General features: G+C 36.7%; 1 protein-coding gene across 1 annotated transcript in view; it reads left to right on the forward strand.

The window, feature by feature from the left end:
* CCDC7 (coiled-coil domain containing 7) overlaps positions 1 to 25,976 on the forward strand; it is a 224,827-nt gene that overhangs the window by 139,998 nt on the left and 58,853 nt on the right. The window contains exons 12-13 of the mRNA XM_036453963.2: positions 13,728 to 13,813; positions 16,275 to 16,326. Coding sequence (XP_036309856.1) covers positions 13,728 to 13,813; positions 16,275 to 16,326 — 138 coding nt within the window. The remainder of the gene's footprint in view (positions 1 to 13,727; positions 13,814 to 16,274; positions 16,327 to 25,976) is intronic.

A 25,976-nucleotide genomic window follows, 5' to 3' on the forward strand; every position in this document is an offset into this window, starting at 1 on the left:
TGAAAATAACTACAGATAATACGTAAATGAATGAGCAGGGGTGTGTTCCAATAAGAACTTATTTACAGAAACAGGAAATAGGGCAGATTTGGTATAAAATTTGCTGACCCTTATTTACTTTGTTTCTGTTATCACCTGGCTTTCTACTCTAGCTTCCTAATTGGACCTCCTAGAAACATATATTTTGATATGCTGTCATAGGAAAATACTATGCTTAAAGAAAATTTGTTTTTGCTCTTTCAGTTCTGTTCCACTGTCCTTGTCTTTTCCTACTCCAATGTCTGAGATCCTTAATGATTAAAAATTTAGATTAGGTCAGATTTTTTTTATTAAAGTAGTTTATTCCCCAGTAATGAGCAGGACTCATTATGGAGGTAGAGAAATCAGAATTGAAGGAGTGGGGAGAGGAGAAAGGACCCAGTCGGGCTGCCTCCATAGATGGCGATGGAGAGAAGCAACACTTGGTGGGTCGAGGGAGTCTTTTTTGAGGTGAGGAACAGGAAAGGGTTGGACCCAGGGCAGAACAGGGAGGGGTGGGCTCCAGGGCACTTCAGCATGCCCTGATTGGTGGCTCAATGTCTTGGTGATGTCTCTGTGGCAGATGCTAGTAATGTCATAACTCCTCCCACAGGTCAATTTTTTTGTTTTATAGAGCAAGTCAACCCCTCCTTTTTTTAAAAAAAAATTATTTTAATTAATTTATTTTTATTAAGGTATTATATGTGTACTTATCTTTCCATTGTGCTCCCCCTCATGCCCATAAATGCCCTTCCCCCCCCCAGAGTTTTGCTTATATGCATGCATACAAGTCCTTCAGTTGATCTCTTATCTCCCCCATATCTCCATATCCTCCCCGCTGTAATTTGACAGTTTTTTTGTTGCTTTATTGTCTCTGTATCTATCTTTTTGTTCATCAGTTTATGATGTTCTTTATTACCTCTTTTTTAATAAAAAATTATTTATTATATATGTATATAGTGAAATGCTACTCAACCCTAAGAAAAGATGAAATACTGCCATTTGCAATCACATGGATGGATCTTGAAAATATGCTAAGTAAAGTACGTCAGACAGAAAAAGTTAAGAACCATATGATTGCATTCATGTGTGGAATATAAAACTGAAAAAAACAAATAAACAGACGAAAACAAGTGAACCAAAACTCACAGATACAGACAACAGTGTGGTAGTTACCAGTGAGAAGAGGGGATAATAAAGGGTAAAGGGTGTTCAAATATATGGTGGCAGAAGAAGGTTTAACTTTGGGTGGTGGGCACACAAAGTAATATACAGATGATGTATCATAGAAATGAATACTTGAAACCTATACAATTTTATTCACTGATTTCACACCAATAAATTTAATTTAAAAAGAAGTTATTTATTTTTGGCTTTTGCACTTTTATATAAACTTTAGAGTTAATGTCAAATTCTATCATTGCACTGAATCTGTACATCAAAGTGGAGATATTTATATCTAGGATATCAAGGCATCTGTTTGTTTGTTATTAAACGTTTCAATTTTTGAAAGTTTTCTTTAATTTTAATGATAAAATGCTTATTGTTTTCTTCTTAAGCTTTCACTCATTTTTAATATTAGGTTCTTCATATTTTTTATGCTACTTTAATTGCTATCTTTTAAAAGATATTTTTAACTGTTGATAAAGAAGTACAATACTTTTTTTTGTATGTTGAATTTGCATCCACAAATCTAGTTACAGTCATATAATTAGATTTTTATTCCTTACTTACATAATCAAAGCTATGGATAATGATAAGCTGACTTTTCTTGCTTTCTAACTTTTAATATTTTCTACTCTTTATTTGTATTGCATTGCTACACTGGCTATAATAGTATTGAATAGATAATGAAAGCAGATATTTTTCATTTGTTCCTAATTTTAAAGGGAATCTCCCTCTCCCTTCCCCTCTCCCCCTCCCTCCCCCTCCCCCTCCCCCTCCCTCTCCCTCTCCCTCCCCATCCCCTTCCCCCTCTCCTCCTCCACCTCCCCCTCCCCCTCTCTCTCCTCCTCCCCCTTTTCCTCTCTCTCCCCTTCCCCCTCTCCCTCTCTCTCCCCCTCCCTCTCCCTCTCCCCCTCCCTCTCCCCCTTTTTCTCTCCTTTCCTACCTTCATCTTTCTCTCCCTCCTGTTTATCAAATTAAGGGACTAGTCTTCTTTACATAATTTTCTAAATATATTTTTTATGCTCCACAAAATTCTTCTTCTCAATTATAAATTTACATATAAAATGTTTAGTTGTATATTATAACAGCATCCCACTTCCAGGTAGAAAAATCTATTAGGATTGACCATCTTGTTTTTAATGAATGCAGTCATATACAAATGACATTAAATCACTTTACATACATGAACCTTAAATTAATAGGTTTTCATTTCTCCTTGAGCTATTGTTTTCATACACATTATATGGCTTACTATATATAATATAAATTGCAAAACACATTGTTATTAGTTTTTCTGTAAACTACTACCTTTTCTAAAATATTCTTTATTTTTTAAAGTATTACATGAGTCTCCTCCCCCCCCCCATAGACCTCTCTCCTGCCACCCCCACCCCCAAGCACAAGCCCTTTTAATGAGATTTAAATAAGAAAAAAAGTCTTTATATTTACTCATGCAATTATGGTTTCTGGTGCTCATTTTTAATTTATGTATTTCTTATTTATGTATGATACCATTTTTTATGCTTTAAAGGATTCTTTTATCATTTTATTTTTTGTTGTGCAGTTTTGCTAGTGATTTATAATTCAACTTTTTGAATTCTAAAAAACAAATGTTATGCCTTTAATTTTGAAAAATATTTCTTTTGGATAATGAATTCCAGGCTGATGTTTTTCTTCAAGTATTTAAAAGATTTTGCCCTGTCTTCCTCCTTTCCTTCTTCCTTCCCTCCTTCCCTCCCTTTCTCCTTCCCTCTCTCCCTCTCTTCCTTTCTTCTTTCCTCACCCAAGAATATTTTTCCATTAATTTTTAGGGAGAGTGGAAGAGAGAGGTAGACAGACAGAAACATCAATGTGAGAGAAACACATCAATTCCTTGCCTCCTGCACAGGCCCCGGGAGGAGCCTGCAACCACGTAATGTGTCCTTGACTAGAATAGAATCAAGATTTTTTGGTCCTTAGGCTAAGACTTTATCCACTGAGCCAAACCAATGAGGGCTACTTGCATTGTTTCTGATAAAAAGAAGTCTTCTATCATCCTTATTCTTGTATGTAATCTGCTTCTCAGTATTCTTTTAAGAATTTACTGCTGCTTTTAAATAACTTTATTATGATACTAGAGGCCTGATGCACAAATTCATGCATGGGACGGGGCGGGGGGAATCCCCTCAGCCCAATTTGTACCCTCCCCAATCCAGGACCCCTTGGGTGATATCTAACAGGGATCTGGCCTAAACCAGCAGTCTGGCAACCTTCTCTCAATCTGGGACCACTGGCTCCTAACTGCTCACCTGCATGATTTGCCCCTAACTGCCCCTGCCCCGTCAGCCTGATCACCACTAACCACCTCTGCCTGCTATGTGGTCATTCCTCGCTGCCCCCCCTCTGCCTGCCTGCTCACCCCTCATTCCCCCCCCCCCCCCCCATGCCAGCCTGGTCTCCCCCCAAAGCCTGCTGTCCAGTCACTTGGTTATCCCTCACTAACTCCCCTGCCAGGCTGGTCTCCCCATGCAGCCTGCTATTCAGGCGTTACTGTGAGGGCGTACTGATCAATTTGTATATTACCCTTTTATTAATATAGATACCTTGAAGTGGTTATTTATTTATTTATTATTGTGGCTTTGTGCATATAAAATTTCCCTCAAATTTGAAAAGAAACTAGCCATTATTCCTTTAAATACTTATTTTTTTCTTTACCCCTTCTCTTCATCATGATTTATAATTATCATATAAGCACATTAGTTCTTTTGAAATTGTCATACAGCTCACTCATGATCTGTTCATTATTTTTTAGTCTTTTTTCCTTTCGTTATTCTAGCATTTTGATTGCCAATATGTATTAGATTTTTCTGAATACTAAGTATATCCAAAGATTCATATTTAAATTCTGGGCCTTAACAATTCTTATTAAGAATTTATTGTTTATTTTTTTTTAATTTTAAAAATTTCTTTATTGATTAAGGTTTTACATATGTGTCCTTATCCTTCCATTAACCCTCCAACCCCTTCCAACTCATGCCCTCACCCGTTGGTGTTCGTGTCCATTGGTTAGGCTTATATTTATGCATACAAATCCTTTGGTTAATCTCTCCTCCTTTCCCCCACCCTCCCCTACTTTCCTTCTGAGGTCTGGCAGTCTGATCAATGCTTCTCTGCTTCTGGATCTATCCCTGTTAATCAGTTCATGTTGTTCATTACATTCCACAAATGAGCGAGATCATGTGTTATTTATATTTCTCTGAGTGGCTTATTTCACTTAGCATAATGGTCTCCAGTTCCATCCACGCTGTTGCAAATGGTAAGAACTCCTTTTTTACTGTAGCATAGTATTCTATTGTGAATATGTACCACAGTTTTTTAATCCACTCATCTGCTGATGGGCACTTAGGCTGGTTCCAAGTCTTAGTTATGGTGAATTGTGTTGCTATGAACATAGGGGTGCAAATATCCTTTCTGATTTGTGTTTCTAGTTTCTTGGGATATATTCCTAGAAGTGGATTTCAGGGTCAAATGGGAGTTCCATTTTTAGGTTTTTTTTTTTTTTTTTTTTTTTTTTTTTTTTTAGAAAACTCCATACTGTTCTGCACAGTGGCTGCACCAATCTGCATTGCCACCAACAGTGCAGGCGTGTTCCTTTTTCTCCCTGTCCTCGCCAACACTTGTTTGTTGATTTGTTGATGATAGCCATTCTGACAGGTGTGAGATGATACTGCATTGTTTTGATTTGCATCATTCAGATTACTAGTGACTTTGAGCATGTTTTCGTACGTCTCTTGGCCTTTCTTCTGTCCTCCTTTGGAAAGTATCTATATAGGTCTTTTGCCCATTTTTTGAATTAAATTGTTTATCTTACTTTTGTTAAGTTATTTGAGTTCCAGTAAATGTTGGATATTAAACCCTTAATGGTGATGACATTGCCAAATATGTTCTCCCATGCAGTGGGCTTTCTTGTTTTTTGTTTATTTATTTTTTCTGTGCAAAAGCTTTTGATTTTGATGTAGTCCCATTTGTTTATTTTATCTTTAGTTTCTGTTGGCCTAGGAGCAGTATCAGTGAAGAAGTTCCTTTGGCATATGTCTGAGATTTTTCTGCTTGTGGATTCTTCTAGTATTTTTATGGTTTCCTGTTTTATGTTTAAGTCCTTTATCCATTTTGAATTTATTTTTGTGTATAGTGTGAGTTGGTGGTCTAGTTTCATTTCTTTTTTTGCATGTCTCTGTCCAACTTTCCTAACACCATTTGTTGAAGAGACTGTCTTGACTCCATTTTATGTTCATGTCTCCTTTGTCATATTAATTGAGCATAGTGGGTTGGGTCTATTTTTGGGTTGTCTGTTCTGTTCCATTGGCCAATATGTTTATTCTTGTGCCAGTACCAGGCTGTTTTAAGAACAGTGGCTTTGTTATACAGCTTGATATCAGGTATTGAGATCCCACCATCTTTGTTATTCTTTCTCAGGATTGCTACAGATACTTGGGGTCTTTTTAAATTCCTGATGAATTTTTGGAAAGTTCGTTGTAAGTCTGGAAATATGCCTTTGGTATTTTAATGGGGATTGCACTGAATCTGTAGATTGCTTTGGGTAGTATGGACATTTTGATGTTGTTGATTCTACCAGTCCATGAACATGGTATGTTCTTCCATGTACTTATGTCTTCTTCTATCTGTTTTTTTAGTGTCCTATAGTTTTTCACATATAGGTCTTTTACATCCTTGGTTAAGTTTTTTCCTAGGTATCTTAATTTTTTTGGTGCAATGATAAATGGGATTGCTTTTGTAGTCTCTCTTTCTATAAGTTCACTATTGGTGTAAAGAATTGCCATAGATTTCTTGGCATTAATTTTGTATCCTGCTACATTGTCAAATTCATTTATTAAGTCTAATAATTTTTTGATTGAGTCTTTATGGTTTTTTATGCACAATATCATGTCACCTGCAAATAAGGACAGTTTTACTTGTTCTTTTCCAATTTGAATGCCTTTTATTTCTTCTTTTTGTCTGATCACAATGGCTAGTACTTCCAGTACTATATTGAACAGGAGTGGTGAGAATGGGCATCCCTGTCTTATTCCTGTTCTTAGTGGAAATGGTTTTAGTTTTTGCCCATTGAGTATGATGTTGACAGAGGGTTTTTCATATATGGCTTTTATTATGTTGAGTTATGATCCTACTATTCCCACCTTGTTGAGTTTTTTGATCAGAAGAGGTGTTGGATTTTTGTCAAATGCCTTTTCTGTGTAAATTGATATGATTATGTGGTTTTTATCTCTCAATTTGTTTATGTGATGTATTGTTTATTGATTTGTGGATATTGTACCATCCTTGCATTCCTGGAATAAATCCTACTTGTTCATGGTGTATGGTCTTTCTGATGCACTGCTGGGTCTGATTTGCTAGAATTTTGTTGAGGATTTTGGCATCTATGATCATTAGGGTACTGGCCTGTAATTCTCTTTCATTGTGTTGTCTTTATCTGCTTTTGGTATTAGGGTGATGCTGGCTTCATAGAAGGAGTTTGGAAGTGTTCCTTCCTCTTGAATATTTTGGAATAGTCTGAGGAGGATAGGTTTTAGTTCTTCCTTGAATGTTTGGTAAAACTCTCCTGTGAAGCCATCTGGCCCTGTGCTTTTGTTTGCTGGGAGCTTTTTAATTTTTTAATTTTTTTTAATTTTTTCAAATATATTTTATTGATTTTTTACAGAGAGGAAGGGAGAGAGATAGAGAGCTAGAAATGTCGATGAGAGAGAAACATCGACCAGCTGCCTCCTGGACACTCCCCACCAGGGATGTGCCAGCAACCAAGGCACATGCCATTGACCGGAATCGAACCTGGGACCTTTCAGTCCGCAGATGGATGCTCTACCGCTGAGCCAAACCGGTTTCGGCTGCTGGGAGCTTTTTGATGACTGCTTTAATTTCTTCCATAGTTATAGGACTATTGAGAATTTTAGAATCTTCCCAATTGAGTTTTGGTAGGTTGTGTTTTTCTAGGAATATGTCCATTTCCTCTAGGTTGTCTAGTTTGTTGGACTAGCATTGTTCTTAGTATTTTTAAAGAATCCTTTGTATTTTGGTGGGGTCTGTTGTTATTTCGCTTCTCTCATTTCTGATTTTGTTTATTTGAGTCCTGTCTATTTGCTTCTTGGTAAGCCTGCTAGAAATTCATCAGTCTTGTTTATCCTTTCAAAGAACCAGCTCTTGCTTTTGTTGATCTTTTGTATTGTTTTTTTTTGGGGGGGTCTCTATGTCATTTATTTCTGTTCTGATCTTTATTATCTTCTTCCTCCTGCTCGCTCTGGGCTTTTCTTGTTTCTCTCATCCTAATTCTTTGAGTGGTAGAGTTAGATGATTTACTACAATTTTTTCTTGTTTTTTGAGATAGGCTTGTAGAGCTATAAACTTCCCTCTCATGACTGCCTTCATTGTGTCCCATAGATTTTTTTTTTTATTTAACAGAATAGCATGGCATTGTGTTTTTATTTTTATTTATTTATTTTTTTAAATGTGTAACATTTATTTATTTATTTATTTATTTATTTATTTATTTATTTTTTGTGTGTGTTCATATATAGGATTGCGCCCAATTTAATAGTTATTGCGGGTCAGCTATACAAGTCATTATTGGGGACAAAGAGAAAATGAATATGAGACATTTTCTTTTCTTTTTTTCCCCCCTCCCTCCCTCCCACCCATCCCCTCCCTCCCCCCCATCCCCTCCCTCCCCAGAGCTTTATGTCCATTGGTTGTACTTATATGCATGTATACAAGTCCTTCAGTTGATCTATTATCTCCCCCAGATCCTCCTCCCCTCCCCACTGAAATTTGACAATCTGCTTGTTGCTTTACTGTCTCTGTATCTATCTTTTGGTTCATCAGTTTATAATGATCTTTATTATCCACAAATGAGTGAGGTCATGTGGTGTTTCTCTTTCATTGATTGGCTTATTTCACTCAGCATGATGTTCTCCAATTCCATCCAGGTTGCTGCAAATGATGAGAATTCCTTCTTTTTTATGGCAGCATAGTATTCCATTGTGTAGATGTACCATAGCTTTTGGATCCAACATCTGCTGACGGGCACCTAGGCTGTTTCCAAATTCTGGCTATTGTAGATTGTGCTGCTATGAACATAGGGGTGCATATATCCTTTCTGATTGGTGTTTCTAGTTTCTTGGGATATATTCCTAGAAGTGGGATTACTGGATCAAATGGGAGTTCCATTTTCAGTTTTTTGAGGAAATTCCACACTGTTCTCCACAGTGGTTGCACCAGTCTGCATTCCCACCAGCAGTGCACGAGGGTTCCTTTTTCTCTGCAACCTTGCCAACACTTGTCGTTTGTTGATTTGTTGATGTTGGCCATTCTGACAGGTGTGAGATGGTACCGCATTGTTGTTTTGATTTGCATCTCTCGGATAATTAGTGACTTTGAGCATGTTTTCATGTGCCTTTTGACCTTCCTTCTGTCTTCTTTTGAAAATATTCTATTTAGGTCCATTGCCCATTTCTTAATTGGATCATTCACCTTCCTTTTATTTAGTTGTATCAGCTGTCTATAGATGTTGGAGATTAAACCTTTATCAGTGGTGTTATTAGCAAATATGTTCTCCCACACCGTGGGCTTTCTTGTTGTTTTGTTGATGGTTTCTTTTGCTATAAAAAAGCTTTTTATTTTGATGTAGTCCCATTTGTTTATTTTCTCTTTAGCTTCCATTGCCCTAGGGGCAGTATCAGTGAAGAAGTTCTTTTGGCATACGTCTGAGATTTTGCTGCCTGTGGATGCTTCTAGTATTTTTATGGTTTCCCGTCTGATGTTAAAGTCCTGTATCCATTTTGAGTTTATTTTTGTGTATGGTGTAAGTTGGTGATCTAGTTTCATTCTTTTGCATGTGTCTGCCCAATTTTCCCAACACCATTTATTGAAGAAACTGTCTTGACTCCATTGTATATTCATGCCTCCTTTGTCAAATATTAATTGAGCATAGTGATTTGGGTTGATATCTGGGTTCTCAATTCTATTCCATTGATCTATATGTCTGTTCTTGTGCCAGTACCAGGCTGTTTTGAGAACAGTGGCTTTGTAATACAGTTTGAAGTCTGGTATTGAGATCCCTCCTACTTTACCCTTCTTTCTCAGGATTGCTGTGGCTATTCGGGGTCTTTTATTGTTCCAAATGAACTTTTGGAGAGTTCTTTTTAGGTCAGTGAAATATGCCGTTGGTATTTTAATGGGGAGGGCATTGAACCTATAGATTGCTTTAGGAAGTGTGGACATTTTGATGATGTTGATTCTACCAATCCATGAACATGGTACATTCTTCCATCTCTTTACATCTTCCTCTATCTCTTTTTTCAGTGTCGTGTAGTTTTCTGCATATAGGTCCTTTACTTCCTTAGTTAAATTTATTCCTAGGTATCTTAATTTTTTTGGTGCGATGGTAAATGGAATTGCTTTTTTAGTCTCTATTTCTGTAGTTTCACTGTTGGTGTATAGAAATGCCATGGATTTCTTGGCATTAATTTTGTATCCTGCTACATTGCCAAATTCATTTATTGAGTCAATTAGTTTTTTAATGGAGTCTTTTGGGTTTTTTATGTACAATATCATGTCATCTGCAAATAAGGATAACTTTACTTCTTCTTTTCCAATTTGGATGCCTTTTATTTCCTCCTCTTGTCTAATTGCAATGGCTAGTACTTCCAGTACTATGTCAAACAGGAGTGGAGAGAGTGGGCATCTCTGTCTTTTTCCTGTTCTTAGAGGGAATGGTTTTAGTTTTTGCCCATTGAGTATAATGTTGGCTGTCGGTTTATCATATATGGCTTTTATTATTTTGAGGTATGATCCTTGTACTCACACCTTGTTAAGAGTTTTTATCAGGAAAGAGTGTTGGATTTTAGCAAATGGTTTTTCTGCATCAATTGATATGACTATATGATTTTTATCTTTCAATTTGTTTATGTGATGTATCACATTTATTGATTTGCGGATATTGTACCATCCTTGCATTCCTGGAATAAATCCTACTTGGTCATGGTGTATGATCTTTGTGATGTTCTTCTGGAGACGATTTGCTAGAATTTTGTTGAGGATTTTGGCATCTATGTTCATGAGGGATATTGGCCTGTAATTCTCTTTCATTGAGTTGTCTTTATCTGGTTTTGGTATTAGGGTGATGCTGGCTTCATAGAAGGAGTTTGGAAGTGTTCCTTCCTCTTGGATTTTTTTGAATAGTCTGAGGAGGATAGGTTTTAGTTCTTCCTTGAATGTTTGGTAAAACTCTCCTGTGAAGCCATCTGGCCCTGGGCTTTTGTTTGCTGGAAGCTTTTTGATGACTGTTTCATTTTCTTCCCAAGACACTGGTCTATTGAGATTTTTAGATTCTTCCTGATTGAGTTTTGGAAGTTTGTATTTCTCAAGGACTATGTCCATTTCCTCCAGGTTGTTCAGTTTGTTGGCATAGAGTTGTTCGTAGTATTTTGTAACAATCTGTTGTATTTCGGTGGGGTCTGTTGTTATTTCACCTCTTTCATTTCTGATTTTGTTTATTTGGGTCCTCTCTCTTTGTTTCTTGGTTAGGCTGGCTAGAGGTCCATCTATCTTGTTTATTCTTTCAAAGAACCAGCTGTTGGTTTTGTTGATCTTATGTATTGTTTTTTTGGTCTCTATGTCGTTTATCTGTGCTCTGATTTTTGATATTTCCTTCCTTCTGCTTACACTGGGCTTTTCTTGTTGCTCCTTTTCTAACTCTTTGAGTTGTAGAGTTAGATCATCTGTTACCCTTTTTTCTAGTTTTTTGCAATAGGCTTGTAAGGATATGAACTTCCCTCTCAAAACTGCTTTTGCTGTGTCCCATAGATTTTGGATTGTGTTTTCATTGTCATTTGTTTCCAGGATGTTTTTAATTTCTTCCTTGATTTCTCTCGTAACCCAATCCTTGTTTAATAGCATGATGTTTAGTCTCCATGTATTTGATTTCTTTGGATTATTTTTATTGAAGTTAATTTCCAGTTTTATGCCATCATGGTCTGAGAAGATACTTGATAGGATTTCTATCTTCTTGAATTTGAAGAGACTTTGCCTATGTCCCAAAATGTGGTCTATCTTTGAGAATGTCCCATGTGCACTTGAGAAGAATGTATATTCTGTGGCTTTGGGGTGTAGTGTTCTGAAGATGTCAATTAATTCCATCTGGTCTAGTGAGTCATTTAGGATTGATATTTATTTGCTGATTTTTTGTTTAGATGATTTGTCGAAGGGTGACAGTGGGGTATTAAAATCTCCTACTATGATTGTATTGCTATTAATCTCTCTCTTAATGTCCTCCAGCAGTTTTTTAATGTATTTGGTTGCTCTTGTATTGGGTGCATATATATTTACCAGGGTTATTTCTTCTTGTTGGATTGTTCCCTTTAGTATTATGAAGTGGCCTTCATTATCTCTTATTATGTCCTTCACTCTGAGATCTAATTTGTCAGATATAAGTATTGCTACCCCAGCTTTTTTTTCATTTCCATTTGCCTGGAAAACTTTTTTCCATCCCTTCACCCTCAGTCTGTGTGCATCTCTTTTTCTGAGGTGGGTTTCTTGTAGACAACAGATGTATGGGTCTTGTTTTCTTATCCAATCTGTTACCCTATGTCTTTTGATTGGAGCATTTAATCTATTTACATTTAAGGTTATTATTGATAGGTGCTAATTTGATGCCATTTTTATTCTATACCCGTGTTCCTTCTTCACTTCTTATTTCTTTATTTTTACAGTAGACCCTTTAGCATTTCTTGCATTGCTGGTTTGGTGGAGATAAATTCCTTCAGTCTTTTTTTGTCTGTGAAGCTCCTGATTTCCCCTTCAATTTTGATTGATAGCCTTGCTGGGTACAGTATTCTTGGATTCAGACCCTTACTTTGCATGACTTTGTATATTTCATCGCATTCCCTTCTGGCCTGATAAGTTTCTGTTGAGAAATCAGTTGCTAGTCTGATGGGGGTTCCTTTGTATGTAACTTTCTGTCTCTCTCTGGCTGCTTTTAAGATTCTTACTTTGTCAATGTTGTTTGCCAATTTAATTATAATGTGCCTTGGAGTCTGTCTTCTGGGATTCATTTTGCTTGGGACTCTGCGAGCATCTTGGATTTGTGTGTTTTTTTTCTTCTCTATTTCAGAAAAGTTTTCTGTCATTATTTCTTGAAATACTTTTTCCATGTCTACCTCAGTTTCCTTTCCTTCTGGAACCCCTATTATTTGAATATTATTTTGTTTTGTATTGTCCCAAGGCTCCCGTAGGCTCTCCTCCTGCTTTTTAATCTTTTTTTCTATAAGTTGCTCTACTTGGGTATTTTTTTCCATCTTATCTTCTAGCTCACTGATGCGGTCCTCTGCTTCATCTAGTCTACTCTTGATGCTTTCTATTGAGTTCTTCATGGTAGCGATGTCATTTTTCATTTCTTCTTGGTTCTTCTTCAGTTCCTCATGTTTCTTCCTCATTTCTTCTTGGCTATTGTCAAATTTCTCTTTCATTCTTTTTAGCCATCCTATGATCATTACTCTGAATTCTTGCTCTGACAGGCTGCTTGCCTCTGACTCGTTAACTTCCTTTTCTGGTGATGCCTGCTTTTCTTTCACGTGCGGACTATGTTTTTGTCTCCCCATGGCCTCTCTTTTCAGGATGTCTGGTTATGTGGTGTTCCTTCTCCTGCGTTGATTTAAAGGTACAAAATACAACAATACGAGGTACAACACAAGAGGCACTTAATAGGAATGTATTTACAATATTAATACCCTCTAATAAAGGTGACCACTAGAGAAAGACAAGTGTCCCATAGATTTTGGATTGTTGTTCTTTTGTTGTCATTAGTTTTCGGTTCCTTTTAATTTCTTCTTTGATCTCTTTGGTAACCCAGTCATTATTTAATAGTATGCTATTCAGCTTCCAAGTGTTTTGAGATTTTTGGATTGTTTTTATTGTAGTTTATTCCTAATTGTATGGCATTGTGGTCTGAGAAGATGCTTGGTATGATTTCAGTATTCTAGAATTTGGAGAGACTTGGCTTGTTACCCAATATGTGGTTCATTTTTTAAAATATGTTTTTCATAGTACATGCTTTATAATTATTTAACTGTATAAATGTGTATTTCTGTTTCTATTAGGTTGCTATTTTAAAAAATGTATCTCTGACAACTTTTTGTGTGCTGTGCACTTAATCTTATTTCCCCATACATCCTGCAGTTTATATTGCATGGTTTTTCAAAGTGAGGTGGTTTTCATGAAAGTATGCCATATTATAGAAGAACAGACTATAATTTATGAAGGGAATTTAATTATTTTTATATATATTAACCTATATACAACTTACATATGTAAATAAGTATAATAAAAATTCTGAATGAATCATTAATTTTTTTCCTTTTATTCTGATAATTTACTTGAAAAATAGTATAGTGATTCTCAAAGTAAAATGGAAATCTTAATAATGTTTATTATCATATATTTCCCTATAATTTATTGTCTCATTAACGTTTTCTGGCTTATGTAAAATTACACAGACAACAAAGCCAAATTATGAACGAGCGAAGAAAGCTATGAAAATGGAGAAGAAAAGATCTAAGGATAAATCTGTGGATTCAGAATCGTAAGAGAAAGATACATGCTAAAGTTTTCTTTCCTTGTTAATTTACATTTTTATTTTATACAACTTGAGGTAATATAAATATAACATTAATAGGTTTATTAAAAAATAACATTAGAAAATACAGGCATGAGCCATATTACAATTACATATTGGTCAACAGCAGATGAGATATTTTTTAGTCCAAAATATTTTAATGGAGCTGGAAAATTCCTATCACCTGGTGACATTGTAGATGTTTTAATGTCATAGCACATCACATTATTCTGTTTGAGTTGATGCTGGTATAACAAACCTACTGCACTGTCAATTGTATGAAAATATAGGATATACAACTTTGTACAGTATATCTTCCTATCTAATAAAGAGAAAATATACTAATTGACCCTCATGCTATCAAAAAGATGGTGGTGCCCAAGGCCAACAAGTAGGGCATATGCTAATTGACTGCCCCAACTCTCAAAGATGGCAACACCGGTAGCCACAAGATGGCAGTGTCCAGTTCCCTCAGCCCCACTGAAGTGGCAGGTCTGTGGCAAGGCTGAGCCCATATCCAGGCAGGCCCAACTGTTCCATGCGCCTGCCTCTAGGCCCCTCAGCCACCCAGCCATCCAGGCCCCTCAACCACCCAGCAATCCAGGGCTGGCCCAAGGTGTAGGCAAGCCCCTCTTTCAGCTGCTCAGCCATCCATGGCCACCTGAGGCTCAGGTAACCAGGAATGGCTAACACTTTTGCTGGGGGCAGTGGCAGCAGCAGAGGTGTGATGGGGAGTTGCCTTCCCCTGATTGCTGGGTCACCTCCTGTCCCTAAAAGCTCCAGACTTTGAGAGGGGGCAGGCTAGGCTGAGGGACCCCCTTCTTGTTCCTGAATTTTCATGCACTAGGCCTCTAGTACTTGATAATGATAATAAATGACTATGTTACCAGTTTATATATTTACAATTTTTATTGTTATTTCAGAGTGTACTCTTTCTACTTAAAAAATGTTTACTGTAAAACAATATGTCATGTTATCCTGGAAGCAACTTCATATATATTCATGTTACTGTGTCTCTTAATTGCATAATTTTCTCTTGTGCATTATTTAATCTCATGTTATTTATAAGTTTCATGTAGCCTAAGAATAGTGTTTATAAAATCTACAGTATTGTACAGTAATGTTCAAGGCCTCATGTTCAATCACCACTCACTCAGTTCTCCAAGCTACATTTATGATCAGTGCCCCATATGGGTATACCATTATAAATTTTTATAGTATATTATTACTGTACCTTTTCTATATTTAGGTACACAAGTACCATTGTGTTACAACTGTGTACAGTATTCAGCACAGTAACATGCTATACAGGTTTGTAGCCCAGGAGCAATAGGCCTAGGTATATAGTTGACTATACCATCTATGTTTGTGTCAGTGTGTACTCTCTGATGTTTGTACAATAATAAAATCACTTAACAATGGATTTTTCAGAATGTATCCTTATTGTTAATGATGCATTACTATATATAGTTTTATAAGCAAATAAGAATATGATTGTGGGAGAAAGCTGAGAAGGGAAACATGAACTAAAGAGGAGGAGAATGAATCATAAGACATTTAGGAACTGGCAGGCAGAATTAAATTTGTAAATAATTTTAGGGAAAAGAATTTACATTGTGTCCTTGATGGGTTAGCTAATGATTTGCAATTTGTACATTAACTCCATAGTCTGGCCTATGGTTTTTTTTTATTTATTTTTAACTGAAATTCTTGTTTTCCTTTTTTTAAATTCTCCCTCGAGGATATATTTTTAAATTGATTTTAAAGAGAGAGAACGGGAGAAATGGGGAGAGATAGAAACATTAATGTGAGAGAGAAACATCAATCAGTTGCTTCCCATGCATGTCCTGACTGGGGACCAAACCCACAACCTTTTGGTGTATGGGAAGATACTCCATCCACCTGAGCCACCCAGCCAGGGCTTTAGAGAACTTCATTGTACTTATTTTATAAAAACAATTACCTATATTTTAATGCATATAAATTGCTTTTATTAAGTGAATAACCTCTTTAGTAAAATAAAATAACTTTTGCATTTAAATTGGATTGGTCAAACCCAAATATAAATATACAGTTTAAAAAGAAATTATGAATTTCATGTTTATATAGCTCCAAAAAATCTATAAAGAAATTCATTGGACAAATGACTTTGATCTTTGACTTAGATAGAAAAGATAACCAGAGGGGAAAAATGGACCAATGTACTTTGAAATTGCTTGCCCTATCTCATCTTTCCATATTTTAATCATAGTAATAAGAAGTTAGTTTGAGAAATGTTATTTAATCATTTATCATTTAACCTATGTGGTTTTTAAAAATACATAAATTTCTTTTGAAGATTTTCATTTTTCTAAGGGCTTAAACATGTAAAAATTAGCTGTGCAATTAAAAATATCATGATATATTTTAAAACATTTTTTAATTCCAGGAAAAGGTCTTCAGCCAAAGAGCTTAAAATAGAAGACTTTTTAAAAGTCCAGGTAATATATTCTCTTTATACCTCTAAATTTGATAAATAAGTGCTCTGATAATTATATGTATAGATAGTATTAGTATGCATATGAATATAAGTGTGTGTGTCTATCTGTGTATATGTATGTACTGAAGTTCTCTCTAAGATATGTCTTTCTTGTTGGTTGACTCTTCTCAAGTTTCACAAAATAAAATGGTAAATCTAGGCATGTTTATTGTCAAAGTTATGAAAATTATGGTTTTCTCAACCACAGGCAATATCATGCAGGAAAGACTATCATATTGGTAGTAAACAGTTATGTGGCATTGGACAAGTCCCATTTTTTCTGGACCTAAGCAAATATTAACTAGAGGCCAGGTGCATGAAATTCATGCATGGGGAGGTGGGGGATTCCCTCAGCCTGGCTTGCATCCTCTACAATCTGGCACTCCTCTTACAATCTGGTACCGCTGATTCCTAACCACTCACCTGCCTGCCTTCCTGATTGCCTCTAACTACTCTGCTTGCCTGCCTGATCACCCCTAAACCATCTGCTTGCCTGCCTGATGGCCCTTTACCACCTCTACTTGCCAGCCTGTTCACCCCTAACTGCCCTACCCTGTTGGCCTGGTTGCCACAAACTGCCCTCCCCTGCCAACCTGGTCACCCCTAAGTGACACTGCCTTGGCTCCCACCACTATGGCTTTGTCTAGAAGGATGTCTTAAAACATTGTTCATTTGTCTAATAGGACAAAACAGACATTTGTCCAATCAAATTAGCGTATTACCCTTTATTAGTATAGATAATAGTGACCTGATGCATGAAAATTTGTACACTCGTGGGGATCACAGTCCAGGATCCCTCGGAAGATGTCCACCTGCTGGCTTAGACTCACACCCCCAGGGAATGGGCTTAAGCTGGCAGTCAGACATCCCTCTGGCAGCCCAGGAGCCCTTGGGCGATGTCCAACTGACGGACATTCTTAGTGCCGCAGAGGAGGTGGGAGAGGCTCCCGCCATCATTGCAGAGCTCACAACCATCTGGCTGAGCAGAGCGCGCCCTCCCCCCCCCCCCCCCCCCCCCAGCCTACTGACCACCAAAAGGCAGCTCCTGCATTGAGAATCTGTCCCCTGGTGGTCAGTTCGCGTCATAGCGATGGGTCATTCCGCCATTAGGGTTAATTTGGATATTACCCTTTTATTATATAGGATATCTATACTAATAATAGAGTAATATTCAAATTGGCCAGGACACTGTAAAATAATGACCAAACAAAAGGGACCTGAGGCTTCATGGTGCCTGGCTGGGGTAGGGGACCTCAGGCTGTGCTCCAGCCTGGAATGGATTGACAAGGGACCTCAGGTTGCACGCCCCTGATGAAGCAATGGGCTGGGGGACCTGAGGTTGTGCTGAGGGACCTGAAGCTGCATTCCCCCACCAGGTGGGGCTTGATGGAACCTGAGGCTACAACCTCCACCCAGCAGACTTGATGGGGGGGGCCCTCAGGCCATGCCACCCAGCCAGATGCTGGGATGGGGGACTTGAGGCTGCTCCCCCTGCCTGACTCCAGGATGGGGAACCTGAGGCTGTGGCCCCCACCTTGAGGGGCTTGATGGGGTGGGGCCAGCTGGGTCTGGGTCTTAGCCAGTGAGTGTGGGGCCAGCTGAGTCTGGGTTTCCTGTGTTTTTGCAGCATGGGTGGGTGTGGGCAGGAACTTGACTCTAGGTGCTGGTGGCATGCCCCAGACTTACAGGAGGGAGATTTTCATATACATTTTACTAATTTTCTTTCATCTCTGATACTTCTATTATAGAGAAAGGGCAAATAGCAATATTAAAATATTTCCTCTAATTCTCTTTTAATGTGCATGATTTTGGTGCACCGGACCACTAGTATAGCTAACAGTATTAGATATGTCTCCTTTTCCCCCAATTGACCCTCCCTCTACTCCTACCCTTGAGGGTAGGCCTCCACAACCCCACTGTGTGTGTCCATTGGATAACCATGGATAACTAATATGCATGCATACAAGTCCTTTGGTAGATCTCTAACACCCCTGTCTCCTGAAACTTGACTCTAGATTTACTTTTGTTTATCAGTTTATGTTGATCATTATATCTCATATATGAGTGAGATAATGTGATATTTATCTTTCTCTGACTGGCTTATTTTGTTTAGCATAATGCTCTCCAGTTCCATCCATGCTGTTGCAAATGGTAAAAGTTCCTTCTTTTTTATAGAGGCATAGTATTTTATTGTAGAGACATACCACAGTTTTTTAATCCACTCATCTTCTGATGGGCATTTAGACTGGTTTCAAAGGTTAGTTATTGTAAATTGTGCTGTGATGAACATATAGGGGTGCATATATCCTTTCTGATTGGTACATCTGGTTTCTTGTGATATAGTTCTAGAAGTGGGATCACTGAATCAAATGGGAGTTCCATTTTTAACTTTTTAAGGAAATGCCATACTGTTTCCCACATTGCACCAGTCTTCATTCCCACCAGCAGTGCATGAGGGTTCCTTTTTTCTCCACATCCTTGCCATCACTTGTAGATTTATTGATGATAGCCATTCTGACAGGTGTGAGATGGCACCTCAATGCTGTTTTGATTTGCATCTCTCTGATAAATAGTGACTTTGAGCATGTTTTCATATGTCTCTTAGCCTTCTGTATGTTCTTTTCAGAAAGTGTCTGTTTAGGTCCTTTGCCCATTTTTTACTAGATTGTTTATTTTTCTTTTATTAAATTGTATGAGTCCCTTGTAAATATTGGAGATTTAAACCTTATCTGAAATAGCATTGGAAAATATGTTCTCCCATGCAGTGGGCTTTCTTGTTGATTTGCTGATTTTTTTTATTTTTATTTTTATTTATATATATTTGCTATTCTGAAGCTTTTTATTTTGATGTAGTCCCATTTATTTATTTTTTCTTTAGTTTCCATTGCCCTAGGAGTTGTATCAGTAAAGATATTGCTCCAACATATGTCTGATATTTTGCTGCCTATGGAATCTTCCAAGATTTTTATGGTTTCCTATCTTATACAATATTAAAGTCCTTTAACCATTTTGAGTTTGTTTTTGTGTATGGTGTAAGTTGTCGGTCTGTTTCATTTTCTTTTTTTACATGTATTTGACCAATTTTCCCAGCACCATTTATTGAAGAGACTGTCTTGACTCCATTGTATGTTCATGCCTCCTTTGTCAAATATTAATGGAGCATAGTGGTTTGGGTCTATTTCTGGGTTGTCTGTTCTGTTCCATTAGCCAATATGTCTGTTCTTATGCCAGTACCAGGCAGTTTTGAGAACCATGGCTTGGTAATATAGTTTGATACCTGGTATTGTGATCCCTCCAACATTGTATTTTATTTTTTATTTTTATCAGGATTGCTATGGCTACTCATGGTCCTTTTTTAAATTCCAGATGAATTTTTGGAGCATTTATTCTTGGTCTGTGAAATTTGCCTTTGGTATTTATTGGGGATTGCATTGAATCTATAAATTGATTTGGGTTGTATGGACGTTTTAATGATGTTGATTCTACCAATCCATGAACACATTCTTCCATTTGTTTATGTCCCCCTTTATCTCTTTTTTCAATGTCATGTAGTTTTCTGAGTACAGGTCTTTTACATCTTAGTTAAGTTTATTTCTAGGTATCTTAAATTTTTTGGTGCAATAGTAAATGGGATTGTGTTTGTAGTTTCTTTTTCTCTGTATTCATTATTGGTGTATAAAAAACACATAGATTTCTGGTATTAATTTTGTATCCTGCTATATTGATGAATTAAATAATCAATTCTAGTAGTTTTTTGATGGAGTTTTTAGGGTTTTCTATGTAGTATCATGTCATCTGCAAATAATGACAGTTTTTACTTCTTCTTTTCCAGATTAGATGACTTTTATTTCTTCTTGTTTTATAGCTATGGTTAGCACTTCCAGTAGTATATTGAATAGGAGTGGTGAAAGTGGGCCTCCTTGTCTTGTTCCTGCTCTGAGGGAAAATGGATTTAGTTTTTGCTCATTGAGTATGACATTGGCTGTAGGTTTGTCATATAAGGCTTTTATTGTATTTAGGTGTGATCCTCTATTCCTACTTTGCTGATGATTTTTATAAAGAAAGGGTGTTGGATTTTGTCATATGCTTTTTCTGCATAGATTGATATGAGTATGTGATTTTTCTCTCTCCATTTGTTTCTATGATGTATCACATTTATTGGTTTTCAGATATTGTATCATCCTTGCATCCTCAGAATAAATGCCACTTTGTGTATGATCTTTCTAATGTGGTAATGCTGGATCTGATTTGCTAGATTTTTTTGAGGATTTTATCATCTATGTATATCAAGAATATTGGCTTGTAGTTTTCTTTTTTTGTGGTGTCTTTATCTGGTTTTGGAGTTAGGGTAATGCTGTCTTGATAGAAAGAACTTGAAAGTGTGTCTTTCTTTTCAATTTTTAGATTAACCTGGGGAGGATAGGTTTTAGTTTTTCTTTGAATGCTTGATAGAACTCCCTCGTAAAACCATCCGGAACAGGGCTTTTGTTTGCTGAAAGATTTTTTATTACTGTTTCACTTTCCTCAATAGTTATCAGCCTATTCAGGTTTTTTATTCTTCCTGATTCAGTGTTGGGAACTTGTATTTTTCTTTCTTTTTTTCTCATTTTAAAAGTTAAGGTATTATATATGAACATACCTTACCAATCTCCACCCCCCCACTCCCATACATGCTCTCCCACCCCAGAGTTTTTCGTCCATTGGTTATGCTTATACAAGTCCTTTGGTTGATCTCTTATCTCCGCCATATCTCCCTCCCCTCCCTGCTGTAATTTGAGAATCTGTTTGTTTCTTTATGTCTCTGTATCTATCTTTTTGTTCATCAGTTTATAATGTTCCTTATTATCCATAAATGAGTGAGATCATGTGGTGTTTTCTTTCATTGACTGGCTTGTTTCACTCAGCATGATGTTCTCCAATTCCATCCAGGTTGCTGCAAATGAAAAGAATTCCTTCTTTTTATGGCAGCATAGTATTCCATTCTGTACCATAGTTTTTTAATCCACTAATTTGCTGACAGGCACCTAGGCTGTTTCAAAATCCTAGTTACTGTAGATTGTGCTGCTATGAACATAGGGGTGCATATATCCTTTCTGATTGGTGTTTCTAGTTTCTTGGGATATATTCCTAGGAGTGGGATTACTGGGTCAAATGGGAGTTCCATTTTCAGCTTTTTGAGGACACTCCACACCGTTCTCCACAGTGGTTGCACCAGTCTGCATTCCCACCAGCAGTGCACAAGGGTTCCTTTTTCTCTCCAACCTCATCAACACTTGTCGTTTGTTTGTTTTTTTTGTTTTTTTGTTTTTTTTTACTGATCTCTATGCTTTATTTATTTATTTATTTATTATTTTTTTTTAGAGATTTATTTATTTATTTATTTTTAACTTTTAATTGTTTATTTTAAACAAATCGTACTACAGCTCAGGATAATTGCAATCAGAGTTTTGTGATAGTTACAGAGATTTTTGCAAGAAATTAGATCACAGGGTATTTCTTGGGATTGATGGATGGAATTCAAATAAAAAATCCATGAACTCCCTAAGATCCTATTAAAATTTTCTTTGTATGCCAAATGTTCATTTTTCTTTTCTTTTTTTTCTGTTTTTTTTTTAATTTTTAATTTTATTTTATTTTGCCCCCTCCCTCCCTCCCACCCATCCCCTCCCTCCCGAGAGCTTTATGTCCATTGGTTGTACTTACATGCATGTATACAAGTCCTTCAGTTGATCTATTATCTCCCCCAGATCCTCCTCTCCTCCCCACTGAAATTTGACAATCTGCTTGTTGCTTTACTGTCTCTGTTTCTATCTTTTGGTTCATCAGTTTATAATGATCTTTATTATCCACAAATGAGTGAGGTCATGTGGTGTTTCTCTTTCATTGATTGGCTTATTTCACTCAGCATGATGTTCTCCAATTCCATCTAGGTTGCTGCAAATGATGAGAATTCCTTCTTTTTTATGGCAGCATAGTATTCCATTGTGTAGATGTATCATGGTTTTTGGATCCAATCATCTGCTGACGGGCACCTAGGCTGTTTCCAAATTCTGGCTATTGTAGATTGTGCTGCTATGAACATAGGGGTGCATATATCCTTTCTGATTGGTGTTTCTAGTTTCTTGGGATATATTCCTAGGAGTGGGATTACTGGGTCAAATGGGAGTTCCATTTTCAGCCTTTTGAGGACACTCCATACCGTTCTCCACAGTGGTTGCACCAGTCTGCATTTCCACCAGCAGTGCACAAGGGTTCCTTTTTCTCTCCAACCACATCAACACTTGTCGTTTGTTTATTTGTTGATGTTGGCCATTCTGACAAGTGTGAGATGGTACCCCATTGTTGTTTTGATTTGCATCTCTCGGATAATTAGTGACTTTGAACATGTTTTCATGTGCCTTTTGGCTTTCCTTCTGTCTTCTTTTGAGAAGATTCTATTTAGGTCTATTGCCCATTTTTTAATTGAATGATTCATCTTCCTTTATGTAGTTGTATAGTAAGCTGTTTGTAGATGTTGGAGATTAAACCTTAATCAGTGGTAACATTTGTAAATATGTTCTCCCATACAGTGGAATTTCTTGTTGTTTTGTTGATGGTTTCATTTGCTGTAAAAAAGATTTTTATTTTTATGTAGTCCCATTTGTTTATTTTCTCTTTAGCTTCCATTGCCTTAGGGGCAGTATCAGTGAAGAAGTTCTTTTGGCATATGTTTGAGATTTTGCTGCCTGTGGATGCTTCGAGTATTTTTATGGTTTCCTGTCATATGTTAAAGTCCTGTATCCATTTTGAGTTTATTTTTGTGTATGGTGTAAGTTGGTGATCTAGTTTCATTCTTTTGCATGTACCTTTCCAATTTCCCCAACACCATTTATTGAAGAGATTGTCTTGACTCCATTGTATATTCGTGCCTCCTTTATCAAATATTAATTGAGCATATTGATTTAGGTTGATATCTGGGTTCTTGATTCAATTCCATTGATCTATATATATCTGTTCTTGTGACCGTACCAGGCTGTTTTGAGAACAGTGGCTTTGTAATACAGCTTGAAGTCTGGTATTGAGTTCCCTCCTACTTTACTCTTCTTTTTCAGGATTGCTGTGGCTATTCGGGGTCTTTTATTGTTCCAAATGAACTTTTGGAGAGTTCTTTCTGGGTCAGTGAAATAATGTCGTTGGTATTTTAGTGGGGAGTGCATTGAATCTATAGATTGCTTGAGGAAGTGTGGACATTTTGATGATGTTGATTCTACCAATCCATGAACATGGTATATTCTTCCATCTGTTTACATCGTCCTCTGTCTCTTTTTTCAGTGTCGTGTAGTTTTCTGCATATAGGTCCTTTACTTCCTTAGTTAAATTATTCCTAGGTATCTTCATTTTTTTGGTGCGATGGTAAATGGAATTTCCTTTTTAGTCTCTGTTTCTGTAATTTCACTGTTGGTGTATAGAAATGCCATAGATTTCTTGGCGTTGATTTTTTTATCCTGCTACATTGCCAAATTCATTTTTTAAGTCAATTAGTTTTTTAATGGAGTCTTTTGGGTTTTTTATGTACAATATCATGTCATCTGCAAAGAAGGACAAATTTTCTTCTTCTTTTCCAATTTGGATGCCTTTTATTTCCTCTTCTTGTATAATTGCAATGGCTAGTACTTCCAGTACTATGTCAAACAGGAGTGGCAACAGTGGGCATCTCTGTCTTTTTCCTGCTCTTAGAGGGAATAGTTTTAGTTTTACCCATTGAGTATGATGTTGGCTGTGGGTTTATCATATATAGCTTTTATTATGTTGAAGTATGATCCTTGTACTCCCACCCTGTTGAGAGTTTTTATCAGGAAAGGGTGTTGTATTTTATGAAATGCTTTTTCTGCATCCATTGATATGACTATATGATTTTTATCTTTCAATTTGTTTATGTGATGTATCACGTTTATTGATTTGCGGATATTGTACCATCCTTGCATTCCTGGAATAAATCCTATTTGGTCATGGTGTATGATCTTTATGATGTTCTACTGGAGCCGATTTGCTAGAATTTTGTTGAGGATTTTGGCATCTATGTTCATGAGGGATATTGGCCTGTAATTCTCTTTCATTGAGTTGTCTTTATCTGCTTTTTGTATTAGGGTGATGCTGGCTTCATAGAAGGAGTTTGGAAGTGTCCCTTCCTCTTGAATTTTTAGGAATAGTCTGAGGAGGATAGGTTTTAGTTCTTCCTTGAATGTTTGGTAAAACTCTCCTGTGAAGCCATCTGGCCCTGGATTTTTGTATGCTGGAAGCTTTTTGATGACTGCTTCAATTTCTTCCAAAGTCACTGGTCTATTGAGATTTTTAGATTCTTTCTGATTGAATTTTGGAAGTTTGTATTTCTCAAGGACTATGTCCATTTCCTCCAGGTTGTTCAGTTTATTGGAATAGAGTTGTTCGTAGTATTTTGTAACAATCCGTTGTATTTTGATGTGGTCTGTTCTTATTTCACCTCTTTCATTTATGATTTTGTTCCTTTGAGTCCTTTCTCGTTGTTTTTTGGTGAGCCTGGCTCGAGGTTCATCAATCTTGTTTATCCTTTCAAAGAGCCAGCTCTTGGGTTTGTTGATCTTTGTATTGTTTCTTTGGTCCCTATGTCGTTTATCTCCGCTCTGATTTTTGTTATTTCCTTCCTTTTGCTTACACTGGGCTTTTCTTCTTGCTCTTTTCTAACTCTTTGAGTTGTAGAGTTAGATAATTTGTTACCATTTTTTAATTTCTTCCTTGATTTCTCTGGTAACCCATTCCTTGTTTAATAACATGCTGTTTAGTCTCCATGTGTTTGATTTCTTTGGATTATTTTTATTGTAGTTAATTTCCAGTTTATGCCACTATGATCTGAGAAGATGCTTGATATGATTTCTCTCTTCTTGAACTTGAAAGACTTTGCCTATGTCCCAAAATGTGGTCTATCTTTGAGAATGTCCCATGCGCACTTGAGAAGAATGTATATTCTGTGGCTTTGGGGTGAAATGTTCTGAAGATGTTGATTAATTCCATCTGGTCTAGTGAGTCATTTAAGATTGATATTTCTTTGATGATTTTTTTTTTTAGATGATTTGTCGAAGGGTGACAGTGGGGTATTAAAATCTCCTACTATGATTGTATTGCTATTAATCTCTCCCTTAATGTCCTCCAGCAGTTTTTTTTTTAATGTATTTGGGTGCTCCCATATTGGGTGCATATATATTTACCAGGGTTATTTCTTCTTATTGGATTGTTCCCTTTAGTATTATGAAGTGGCCTTCATTATTTCTTGTTATGTCCTTCACTCTGAGATCTAATTTGTCAGATATAAGTATTGCTACCCCAGCTTTTTTTTTTTTTCATTTCCATTCTCTTGGAAAACGTTTTTCCATCCCTTCATCCTCAGTCTGTGTGTGTCTTTTTTTCTGAAGTGAGTTTCTTGTAGACAACAGATATATGGGTCTTGTTTTCTTATACAATCTGTTACCCTATGTCTTTTGATTGGAGCATTTAATCCATTTACATTTAAAGGTATTATTGATAGGTACTCATTTGATGCCACTTTTATTCTATACCCCTGTGTCCCTTCTTCACTTCCTATTTCTTTATTTTTACCGT

Source organism: Pipistrellus kuhlii, unplaced genomic scaffold (genome assembly GCF_014108245.1).
Source record: "Pipistrellus kuhlii isolate mPipKuh1 unplaced genomic scaffold, mPipKuh1.p scaffold_m20_p_1, whole genome shotgun sequence".
NCBI lineage: Eukaryota > Metazoa > Chordata > Mammalia > Chiroptera > Vespertilionidae > Pipistrellus > Pipistrellus kuhlii.